The 13,013-nt window shown below is 42.5% G+C and overlaps 1 protein-coding gene across 1 annotated transcript in view; it reads right to left on the bottom strand.

The window, feature by feature from the left end:
• Window positions 1-13,013, bottom strand: part of LGI2 (leucine rich repeat LGI family member 2) — a 38,038-nt gene that overhangs the window by 21,047 nt on the left and 3,978 nt on the right. Inside the window, exons 3-5 of the mRNA XM_063135261.1 lie at window positions 9,346-9,417; window positions 5,976-6,047; window positions 2,680-2,751 (exon numbers count right to left, since the gene is read on the bottom strand). Of these exons, the coding sequence (XP_062991331.1) occupies window positions 2,680-2,751; window positions 5,976-6,047; window positions 9,346-9,417 (216 nt within the window). The remainder of the gene's footprint in view (window positions 1-2,679; window positions 2,752-5,975; window positions 6,048-9,345; window positions 9,418-13,013) is intronic.

The raw sequence follows: 13,013 nt of genomic DNA, 5'->3' as shown, positions 1-13,013 counted from the left end.
ACCTTACAAGGTGGTTGTGAGGGGGTGGGGAGTGACCACTTTCTCCGCTGTGGCACCCCAGCTGTGGAATGAGCTCCCCAGAGAGGTCCGCCTGGCGCCTACACTGTACTCCTTTCGTCACCAGCTGAAGACCTTTTTATTCACTCAGTATTTTAACAACTCATTTTAACTTACATTTAAATTTTACTGTTTTAATTCTGTATTTTAATCTTATATCAACTTCTGCTGCGTGCTTTTATCCTGGTTGTGCTTTTTATACTGTATTTTGTATTTGTGTTTTTAGATTGTTGGTTGTTTTATTATGTTCTTCATGGTTTTAATTTTTGTGAACCGCCCAGAGAGCTTCGGCTATTGGGCGGTATAAAAATGTAATAAACAAACAAACAAACAAACATGGATGCTATCCTGACCTCCCTGTAGAAAGGGCAAGTTTTAACAAGTAATGAACGGTAAGTACAACAGGCGTCTCTTATATGATCTTAAGTGCCACAAACGATGAGACACTGCTGGTATTTTCATTAAGTAAAGACCACACAGAGAAGGATTTGAAACACCAGACATAAATTTAAAATTCTTAAAAGGAGTCTCTTCTCAAGTTAAAAATCTAGTCGTCTCCTAAAACGTTTCCTGCTGAATGTGGCTTTTGGTAAAACATCTGCTTTCTCTTACATGCATTGTCAAATAAATGCTTAAACTAGGGCTTTCTGACACGGATATGACTCAGCATCACATCTCTATACCACTTACACTTTTTAAATCCATGGCAGTGGACCACACTAGACTCAACAGAGTTCTGGGTGCCTGTCTGCACCCCATGTTTATTTATTTATTTTAACCAAAAAGCCTTTGGAGACTGCAGTTGAGAGCTGAAGATCAGCTGGTGGGGTGGGGGTGGGGTGGGGTGGGGGGCGGGGCTGCTTCAACCTAGAATCATAGAACAGTAGAGCTGAAAGGGGTCTGCAAGGCCAATCTTAAACCTTTCACTTACTGCCATTTTCCCACCTAAAATGGCACCATCATCACCTCAGTGAAAAGATGCATCGTCCACATTACTTGTTCCTGCAAGAACGGGCTATTTAGTGTTGAAAAATAGGAGGGAGTAAAGAGTGAAGCTGTCTATCTCCTTGCACCCTTCAGCTTTCCCCAACCCGGTGCCCTCCAAATGTGTTGGACTTGAATTCCCATAATCCCCAGCCAGCATGGCTGTTGGTTGTCCAACACATCTGGAGGGCACCAGGTTGGGGAAGGCTGCATTTGAGTGACAGCCTCCTCTCACCAACCCCATGAACATTTTTCACTTAGTACTTCTACTCCTTTTTGAGTGCCTGTGACAGTTGGGGGTGCATCCACACATGCACATTCATGACACTGAATGGTGACTTTTCTGGGAATTAGCCAACACTGATCAAACACCACGGACAGAGCTTTCATATCATGACCCATCACCTCAAATGCAATTGCCCCGAACCAAAAGCACCATGTACATTGATGGTGCTATATAAATAAATAATAATAATAATAATAATAACATGCCAGTGCAAAAAAGGGCTGAATGAGTAGGCCTCAGAAAACCTACTCCATGTGCATGTAGCCCCAGTCAGAAACTCTCTAATACAAATAATCATCAGCTTGGGCAGTGGAAGAGAGACGCAAGATCGCCAGAGCAATTCCTCCCCACCCTCCTTCTGAATAGATTATCAGTATTATTGAAAATAATTTAACTGGGGTGGTGTGTGCTGACTTGGCGAGTTCAGATGATCCCTCATGGTGAGGGACATGAAGATTGTGGCTGTTCCCCCAGTCCCCATGCATGCCACCACACCTGTGGCTGCCATTTGCTTTATTCCCCATGCTGCAGTGCAGATTCCCATCGTCCAAACTCAGCGCATGGAGGGAGGGGGTTGTACCCACCCTACAACCTCTACCACATGCCATAGGTTGTAGGGTGGGTATGCCTTCCTCTGCACTGCCACACCACATGCCGGGTTTGGACACCACGTGGGGATTAATGCAAACAGTGGTCGTGCATGCATGAGGGTGGGGGGCAGCAGCCCCAATGGTTGCTTCTCTCATAGCAATTGTCGGAACCCAGTCAGTGTGTCTGTAGCCTTGGTGTTTGAATTGAGCTTTCAAGTCTGTCAGGTGCAAACGCACCACCAGTTGGCACACGTGTTTCCTCCTATTGGATTGGGACACATGGTTTTCAGTGGGATTGTTTCATACATTCAGCTGTGAGTTATCGAATCTTGAGTAATGAGAACTTGTTTGTTTGTTTGTTACATTTCTATCCTGTCCAGTACCTGAAGCTTCCTCATACATGGGAACAGCCTTAATATATACATTGATTTGGCAAAAGGTAATTTAAAAAACAGCGTTGTTTGAATCCAAAAGTTAAATGAAGTGTTCACACAGAAAAAAAATATTGCCATGGGTTTGATCCAAACTTAGACATATTTAGAGCAGACCTACTGAAGTCAATGGGACGAGTAAATTTTCCACTGGGCAATCTATTTAAAAATAAAGTATAGAAGGAGGCTGCCAAAAAGCATAAATCAACGGGTGCATTTATTTCAATTGGTTTAAAATGCAACAAACAAATAAAATTCCAAGCATGGGTTTTAGAATTCGCAGAAGGACAAGCATGAAATAATACAAATGACTTTGTTTAGCTTTACTTACAATTCAATGAGAGAATCTAAATCACTGAAGACATCCCTTGGCAGAGCTTTAATCTGGTTATTGGCCAAAGAGCTGGAAAAGTAAAGTTAGGTGTTAAATTAGTTGAAGAGATGATAATAACTAAATACAGCAACACTTAGCTAATGTTAACAGTTGGGCTCTACCCAATTCCCAATGTTGACAATGACTAATAGGATTATGAATGAAATGAATAAACCCTTTTAGAGTTAATGAAAATCCAAAAGACTCTGACTTACCTCAGAACTATGGAAGGTCACTGTTTTTTGTCATTTAGGATGGAAAAATGCACATACTGCACGTGGAATTCCATATCTCGAATACTATTAATCTGCGTATTCAACCCCTTTTGGGCCAGATGTACAATCTTCCTTAGAAAGGTTGTAACTACTCCTTCCTCTTTTCTCAGAAGCCTGCTGTGCAAAATGCTTATTGGCAGCTGGGACCCAAGTCATGATCATGAAGCCAATGCCACGCCCAACCACCAGAGCAGTGTTTCAAATTAAAAAGTAGAGTCACTCCTTCTTTTTGAAAAGAGCAGTGAATAAACATTTAACTGGATAAACATGCCAGACTCTTTTATATAGTATACACCATGGAGGCCGGTGGCTCCAATTTCGGTGGGGCTATGAATCCGTTCAGCCAGAACCAGGCAGAACTCTAAAGTAGCCCAGCACCTTGGATTACTACTTTAGAGCTCTGACTGGTTCTAACTGAAACCCAGCATGGACTCACAGGTCCACTGAAATCCAAACCACCAACCTCCACTAATCATACGTACATGCAAACAAACATAAATCCATGCCGAACACCCATGTGAATCACAGTAGGGGAAGTGACTTCTGTAGGCAGGTACATCTGTACCAGGGCCTGGCTCATGCACGCTTGTCACTTGATGACTGAGTGGTCAAGCGACACTCTCAGGGCGCATAGAAGGACAACTGCCACACTGGGGCCAGGCCTCAGAGCAGGCTGTAGGCAAGCTGTTGTTGGACTCCAACTCCCATCAGCCCCAACCAGCATGGCCAGTGATCCAGCACTATGGGAGCTGTAGTCAAAAACACCTGGAGGGCACCAGATTACCTATCCTTGCCTCAGAGTATCGTGCATGGGTACGGGAGGCTGCAGGAATGTGGCTGCAGCCAGCTGCTGGTGTTGTTATCCCAGGGGAGAAGGAAGACAAGGAGAACTAAAAGCAGCTTTTGGAACACTGGGAGGGAGCCCTGAGGGAGAGAGGCCAGAAGCAAATGGAATATCGCTCTGCCTATCACTGAGAACCGGGCTGAGTGGCTACGGCAGGCCAGCTTCTGTCTCTGACGCCGACCTCTCTGTTCCAGCACCACCAGGGCCACTTGGGTTTGTTGCTGCAGTGCTCCTTCCCTGGCAGTGGCACAGCGCACGGCTTACAGACTGCAGCAACTACTGCTGACTGGCTCATGTGTTAGCTATCTGAGACCCAGCACCGCAGAGGGCTGTTGGAAAATCAAGCGATGGGCTTGCATGTGCGAACTCCGGCTAATAAGGCTGAAAGTAAATACTGGATTTTTAAACGTCAACATGTATTAATTAAAAATGTTCTCAGCATAAATGACTGTATCTAAACGTAAGCTTGTTTAAACCCTGAAGCTGTAATCCTGAAACTCTATACTTCATATTCCCCAAATCATGGGCTGACTCCAGGTTTTTGGCGGGTCCTCAAACACCACAGCCTCTATGAGTCCCTGAGACAGACAGCCATCATGGATCCTCCTGTGTCTTCTCCCCAGCCCCTCATATTGGACCCAGAGGGTGAAACAGGAGGACAAGTAAGTGAGAAGAAGGCAGCAGTGATCGATACAGTATAGTATTGTGCACATGTCAGAGCATGCAAATAAGGCTAAACAAAATGGTGTCCACTCTTGGGAGCTGTGGTTGATGTGTCAGAAGTGGCAAAGACTCCAGCAAATGCCTAATCATAGGGTGACCCTATGAAGAGGAGGACAGGGCTCCTGTATCTTTAACAGTTGCATAGAAAAGGGAATTTCAGCAGGTGTTATTTGTATATATGGAGAACCTGGTGAAATTTCCTCTCCGTCACAACAGTTAAAGGTGTAGGAGCTATACTGCAGCTATACTTTGACCAGATTGAAAAGAGGGCAGGGCACCTGCAGCTTTAACTGTTGTGATGAAGAGGAAATTTCACCAGGTTCTCCATATATGCAAATAACACCTGCTGAAATCCCCTTTTCTATGCAACTGTTAAAGATACAGGAGCCCTGTCCTCCTTTTCATATGGTCACCCTACTTAATCATCCTCACTGCTAATTGCAGGGCTTGCCAAATTTATCTCTCAGACTCTTCCAAAATCAACCAAATCTGGCAAGTCTATTTCCACATTGACAAAATAATTTATCTTGAATCACAATGTATTTTCTGTTGTGTTTTGTTGATATTCACACACACACACAGTCATGTGATAAGCTAGGGTGACCTTATGGAAAGGAGAACAGGGCTCCTGTATCTTTAACAGTTGCATAGAAAAGGGGGTTTCAGCAGGTGTCTTTTGTATATATGGAGAACCTGGTGAAATTCCTTCTTCATCACCACAGTTAAAGCTGCAGGAGCTATACTAGAGTGACCAGATTTAAAAGAGGGCAGGGCACCTGCAGCTTTAACTGTTGTGATGAAGAGGGAATTTCACCAGGTTCTCCATATATACAAATGACACCTGCTGAAATTCCCTTTTCAATACAACTGTTAAAGATACAGGAGCCCAGTCCTCCTTTCCATATGGTCACCCTAGATAAGCATTTAAAAAGAACCCTAGTAATGAGCTCCCAACAGAAAATTTCTCTTCATATGTAAGTCGTGAGAGAATCACAGTTGATCTGTGAAAGGGGGGGGTCATAAATGGCTCAGAATATGTCACTTCCCATCCTCAGCTGAAGGGTCATTTGATTCTTTAGCCTTTAACACAAAATGTTTCTCTACAACAATGATGAGAACTAGGATGTTTATTGTTCCATGAAAAAAGTATTTCCATTAAAGGTGCAAACCTATGCATGTTTAGGTAGAAAGTACTACAATTCCCAGCATCCCCCAGCCAACATGGGAGTTGTAGGATTCCCCCTGCCCCCTGCATCTAAACGTGGATAGGATTGCACCATAGGTCAGATTCGATAAAGGGTAGGAGACCAGATTTTTGCCCTGCAGAGCACTGTATTTATTTAGTTGTGAGTACTGGAAAATGTAATTTTATGTAAGATATAAATAATTCAAATTAGCAATAAAAGACTTACAGGTGTGTCAGGTCTCGAAGGCCACGGAATGCATTTCTTGAAATGGTTTCTATTTTGTTTCCTTCAATAAATCTATGCAGAAAGATTTTGTTGTTGTAAAGACATACGTTAAGGGCAGATTTTAATGCCAGAGGAAAAACAGGAAGTTCAGCAAAGGGGAAAAAGCTAATATTGAAGAAAAGGGGGGGGGGGCTACCAAGTGAACAGCCAGATTCCCCTATGCTTGGCTTAAGGCTCTGCTGTGATTTGATTAATAAAGCCTTTAGTCAGCCTGCGTCAGAGCTCTTGATGGGGTTTGAATCAGACTGCAAATGTGCTTACATCGCTTTTGATTTTAAAAACTGCCCTTGCAACCCAGGTACGTAGTTGAAACAATCCCACCATACAATCTTGACCTATATTCACAGTACGCTATGTTGGTCTGAGGAATGGCTCCCAGTTTCAGGACTAGGAGCACAGAATCTGGCTGCACTTTCTGTTTGAATCTTTCCTGCGGTTGGAATAAAACTGTAATTGAATATTTTTAAGAGGCATTAGATGCAAAAGAAACAATGCCAGCTAGGAACTCATTGATTTAGTCTTATTTCCTGAAACATTTATATTCCTCCTCTTTTGAGTTCAGGGTAGCAACACCTTTAGCAGCTGTGAAAAGATACAGCCATAGCAAAGTATTTAAAATCTTTAAACGCGTATTTAACCTTCCTACTGAAATCAACAGGATTTGAAATGTTTATTTTCATTTATTTATTTTAACATTCAGACCCCACTTTTCTTAAAACATGAACTCAAGGTGGCTTACAAAAAAAGTTGATAGAATACACCAAACACATAAAAACCATGCAAATTATTAAATAAGTTTCTTAGGATAGAAGCAAGAGCACGATCAAGCAATTCAGCGTAATAACAGGGAGACAGAACTCTTAAAATATGAATTGTGTGGTGTCTTTGGGTTGGATGTTGTCCTAGTCATGGAATAGTCGCATTGAAATCAACGGGACTTGAGTGACTTGTGACTAACTGATTTTAATGGGTCTACTCTGTACATAATTGAGTCTGGACACAATCCTTGGATGAGGGGCAGCTATAAAGCTACTTGGGGAGGGAAAAACCTGTGGCTGTTACTGTAATCTTTATTTGCTCCTTTTGACATTAATTACCAATCTCACAGAAGGTGCGATGATCAGAGCACATGACTGAATTGGGTTTGGTGGAGGTTCATTTTTCAGCAATACCTTCTCATTTAACTTTCTATAATTCAGCTTTTCAGTATGATAAGCAGCACAGACATAAATGAATCTCCACACATAACACATCACAGTTGGAGTGAGATCACACTTGTAACACCAGCTCTTAATCATCGTCACATGGGCTGGGATCCAAACAGCTCCTTCAGGCTCAGCGGGATTTTTAAAATTATTATTATTTGCTTTAAACAGCAGTCACTGTCCCATCCCATACCTAAACACAATCTGCTTTTGAAAGTCCGCCCAGTTTTAAAAGTGGTTTCCAGTGTGCCAAGGAGGCTGGTATTTGAGAGAGATCATTTGAAGCTCTCCTAGGGGTGTGGAACTAGTTTTGTGGGTTTTTGGAACCCTGGCCATTACGTCAAGACCAGGGCCGGTGCTACCATTAGGCCAACTAGGCAGCCGCCTAGGGCACAGACCTCAGAGGGGCACAGTACTGACCTTTAAGGGTCACAGTTTTATACAAATTAGCTGTTTTAAGGGAAAAAAAGTTCAAGTTTTGTGCTTTTTATTTTTTCTACAAAACATCTGTTTTTAAAAATCGAAGTTGGCAATTTTAGGGGTATTTAATATTTTTAATTGTTGTAAACCGCCCAGAGAGCTTTGGCTGGGGGGCGGTATATAAATGTAATAAAATAAATAAATAAATAAATAAATTAGGGGTGGGGTGCAAGTAGCTCGCCTTGCCTAGGGCACAAAATAGTCTGGCACCGGCCCTGGTCAAGATGTAAAACCATCACCAAATATCAAAAACATTTAAAAAAGTAATCTGCAACTTATCCAATTCTGAACAAGACCTTACAAGATACAAGGGCTAGCTCTACACTACTGCTTTATAGCAGTATTGAAATGCACTGATAATTGCTGGGTCACGTTACACGTAATTGCTTTCATAGTGTTATTTTCTCCTTTTTATGCCATATTATCCCAAATATCGCAACAAACGTCATTCTGTGTCCTACGAGGTATAATTGCATAAGAAGGATATAGCGTTACCATGATGGGATCTTAATGATTTGATATAAGGTGTAGATCTGGCCTAGGTGCCAGAGGCCCACTTTACAAGTTATAACTTGCAAGAGGTAGCAGAAACATAAGTAAGATTCCAGTCTTCAGTTTTCCACTCCAAGTTGCAATGTGCTTAAATGTACTTCACATGCAGAACTCTCCCTTTACAACTGAAACCTAATCATCTCCTGTTGGAGAATTACATGAGTAGTTCGCACTTCACAACTTATATTTCTGGTGGAAATCAGAAATATGAGTATACACACACACACACACCTGCCTAAAATGTTTTGCTGCCTGAGGCAAAGGACAAGATGCCCTCTACCAGAATTCCATGTACAAAAGCAGATTAGCAGTTGAATTTTCTTTCTGTACTGGCAATAGGACAGCATCGTCCACTGCACCTAAGGGCAGGGCTGGCCCAAAAGATTTTGCTGCCAGAGGCAGACAAGACAGCATCCCCACCCGTCCATGTACAGAAGCTGACTGGACTGGCAGCTGAATCTTACTTCACCACTGGCAATGGTACAGTGTTCACCATATCTGAGGCCTTAGCTAGACCTAAGGTTTGTCCTGGGATCATCCTGGGGTCGTCACTGCCTGCTCCCGGGATCCCCTGTGTGTCATTTACATGAACAAGGATGTCCCAGGGATGATTCCGGGATAAACCTTAGGTCTAGCTAAGGCCTGAGACGGTAGGCCAGTTTAGGTTGCCCAGGACAGGTTGTGTGCCATCCACAGCTCTGTTCTCCAACAGACTGGAACAGCAGGGAGGCTGCCCCCGCTGCCCTCCAGCATCTGCTGCCTGAGGCGGTCGCCTCACTCGGCCTAATGACAGGGGTGGTCCTGGCAGCAGAGTATCTCTTCTCTACACCTCAGCATTTGCCACCTAAGGTGGTTGTTTCACTCTGCCTAATGGAAGGGCACCTTCTCTGGAGGTGACATCCAGAGAAAGGAACGTGAATTGCTTGACACCAATAGAGTGGGGAGATTTTCCCTCAGGGACAGATTTTCCCTCAAGGACAGATTTTTCCCTCAGGGACAATGTGCTGGTAAATCATCAGAGAAGCTTCATTCATTTCAGTCTAAGCTTAATACATAAACAGCAATGGACTTACAGGTATTCTAGATGGAAAAGACCACCAAAGGCATCATCCCGTATTATAGTAAACGAGTTAGAATTCAGCAGTCTAAAAAAATTGAATTAAAATATGAAGGGAAAAAACACATTAAAACATATCACTATAGAATTTATTTATGGCACTGTAAAGACATACTCAATACCGGACATCCCTTAGCAGGTTTCTTGAGAATGCACAAGAAGAACTGAGGTCAAATCATTGATAAATGATAGATGAATTCAGTAATAAATGGGCATTTAATACGCTCCCAACCTTCTTATGCAACCAAAGATACTTTGCCGTAATAGACTTAACAAGAAGGCATTACACCTGAAGGCATCTAAAGTTCCATAGCTTTGCCATATGTCTCATAGTAGAAAATGATGCACGAAGAGGGAGGAGCTATGTGAATTTTCCAAAAGTGCAGATGGCAGAGTGGGGCGGAGGGTTAATAGTTTTCCAATCATGACAGATGTAGCAGAGAGGGCGTAAGCTAAAAGAGGAGAAATAAATTAAGAGACCGGACTGACAACCACAGACAAATGGGCTCTGGTCTTATCGTCCAAGTAACAAAACAGAGGTGAATTTCAGATGGAGAGTGGAGAGTATATTTAAGTGAATGGAGATGGCCAAAATGTTTTGAAAAATATGGCTTCTTCAAGGGCAAGAGTTCAATGCATTCTCCTGTAACTTACTGACATGCAGCTTAGAGGCAAATTCCCAAGTCTCCCTTTCTCTCACTGAGAGTACAGCCATGGAAGGTATTTGTGTCTGCTGAAACAATAATTCAGTAAACACATGGCTGAATATTTCCCTTGTCAGGTGAGACTTTCTTATTAAGGTAAAAACGTTGTTTCAATCAACTTGTCCAATTAACAAGGAACTAATAATATGCTGGTTAGGAAGAAGAAAGGAGAATTGCAATCTAGGGTTGTAGCCAATGTTAGTCTAACATTTCCATGGGTCTACTCGAAGTAGGATGAACATTAAATACACCCCCTAGTTGAGCAGATTCCCAGGAATATAGTGGTATGGTAAATAAAAGTTCAAAGAAAAAGCAATATAATGGGTGCGAACATTTCATGATGCAATTGATAGGCTAGCCTAGTATTCCTAACATTTTTTACCTGGCTCATGTTTGGTGTTGTAGAGCAACACTTCACATGCAATATTATACCATCAAACTGAAGGCCCATCAGCTTTGACAGATGGAGGAGGGAAGAAAGATAGAGAGCAACCGCTCACTTCACCCACTTCTCAAGCAGAAGAACGGGCTTAGTGGCCCCTTGCTCCACCAGGGTGCAGCAGCAATAACCTCTGTGATGAATGGGATAGCAAAGAGATTGGGGCTGGAATGTCTTCTTCTACCCATTCCTTGATTCTGTTTAATCACTGAGGCCATTTCCAGAGACAAACCAGGGGGGCAGGCAGGGACATTCCTATTTTTCCAAATCTGACCTTGTCCCAGTTACCCTAAACTAAGAACAGTCCTGAGAAGGAGTTAAACGTCACTTCCCCTCCCTACCCAGCCAGACATTGCATTTGGGAGATTGGGAGGTAGAGTTACCTTCAGAGGGGAAGAAGGATGCTGTTCCCTCCAGGATGCCCCTTGAACATGGTGGCTCGGGTACCCACTAATTAGAGGGAATGGTGGTGTGTGAGGCCCACTATAATGTTGTGCCTAAGTCAGCATTTTACTTTTTCCCATAGGAATGAATGTTAGCTATTCATTTACATTGAAGAAAGTAAAAGGGTATATTCAGGGACACCAGTGGAGTGGGATGTAGACCTGGGCCCTTTCTACACCTAAGGATTATCCCAGGAAAATGGAGGGACCGTCCCTGCCTGTTCCCAGGATCCCCTGTGTGTCATTTGCATGCATAGGGATGACCCCAGGACGATCCCTGGAAAAAAGGCAGGTGTAGAAACGGCCCTGCTCTTCGCCACTGTTGGTTGGTCCCATCCATCAAGGATCAATTCTGCTCCTTCTGTCTGCATAGCCCAGGGATAAGGAACCTCAGGCTAAAACCTGGTCCTCTCATCTAGGGTGCCCCAGTTGCCCTGCTCCCTGAACAAAAAAATCTGTGTTCTGGATTTCTTCCGGCAGGCCTATCCAGTGGAATTTTAGGATGCTTTTAGGATGCTTTTTTAGGATATTGCAACAATGTATACTCTGGTTTTAATCAGTATTTTATATATTTTATACATACTGTTGTTCCCCGCCTTGATCAAAATGGAGAGGCGGTTAAGAAATATTATTATTATTATTATTATTATTATTATTATTATTATTATTATTATTATTATTATTATTATTATTATTGAGCCTTCACTGATACAGGAGGTTCTCCTCTTCAGTCAGTTCATCCTCCATGAGTACAGAGTGACAAAAGTGATGAAGAGGGCCAGGGCTGGAGCACCCCTTCTCCTCGTACCTTGCTGTTAAGCTTTCCTTGAGCATCAGAACAGGGCTCTAGCATGTGACAGAATGTTAGGAAAGTATGAACTGGGAACTGTTTGATAGATGGATAAATGGGCTTGTCATTCTACATCACTGGCAAACATTTACTTAGCATGACAGTTGCCAACTTTGCTGACTCAGGCTTCTGTTGTCTCATTTATGTTTCATAGTTTAGAAGGCATAGAGAGCTGAGCGAAAGAAAAAAAAATCAATGCCAAAATATAGCCATCATTTAATAACCATAGAAAATATTAATATGAATATCCATATCCTGATTGGTGTAGAAGATGCTCTTAGCTCTGGCTGGGAGTGACCAAGCCAGACCAGTTCTAGACCATCCTAAATCAGCATGATGGTAATAGGTGATTGTATTGGATTTTTTTTTTTTTTTTTAAAAAGGAGTTAGAAGCTACTGTCTTGGTTTTACTACATTAGGTGTTAGATTAAGAAAGCCAACATATATGACTATTGGGACAGGAATCTGTTCTTAGAAGAAAGGGGGTGTCCATAGTGATCCCAGTGGAGCAAAAATATGCAAGGCAGAGGCAACTGAGCAGAATCATATTCTTATAGGTCACTACACTACACTACACTACACTACATCTGGTACACTACAGATGTGCAGGGATAATCTCATCTTTCAGACCATTAATTCATAGTTGGGGGGGTTATGCTCCACTTCAGGGAAAAAGAGAATTTATCAGGTGGGTGATGTCATTCTTTTCCTTGGAAGGATGGCTAAATCTGCACGATCCCTTCCTATTGCACAACAACTGACGATCCAAACCCCCACCCGAAGGGCATGTTGAGACAAAAGGATCTGGGGAACCACCTCTATAGTTGTAGTTTTCCAACAGATACCACTGGATGCTAGAGTTACCACTGAGTTCTGCCCAAATTAGAAATGTTGCCTAGAGTTCCTAGTTTCAACTTGAGTGAAAGTGGTCAAACTACGTGGGGAAATTTACTATAATCTACAGGGTGGGTTTCAGACGATTCCAGCAGGACCCCCTGGGTCTGCTACCACTCGCTGGAGATACCATTATAATAAAATGGTGCTTGCAGCCTGCACTGTACTGAACTTTTTAAAGTTTAAAATTTAAAGTTTTCAACATGATTGCTTAAACAAAAAACAAACAAATACATGACCGCTACAAATTATGAGAACAAATATTACAGCAGCCACATATCAGAAATGGGTAAA

The sequence above is a fragment of the Elgaria multicarinata genome, chromosome 10, assembly GCF_023053635.1.
Source record: "Elgaria multicarinata webbii isolate HBS135686 ecotype San Diego chromosome 10, rElgMul1.1.pri, whole genome shotgun sequence".
Taxonomy (NCBI): domain Eukaryota; kingdom Metazoa; phylum Chordata; class Lepidosauria; order Squamata; family Anguidae; genus Elgaria; species Elgaria multicarinata.
This window is presented reverse-complemented; position numbering and strand designations above follow the sequence as displayed.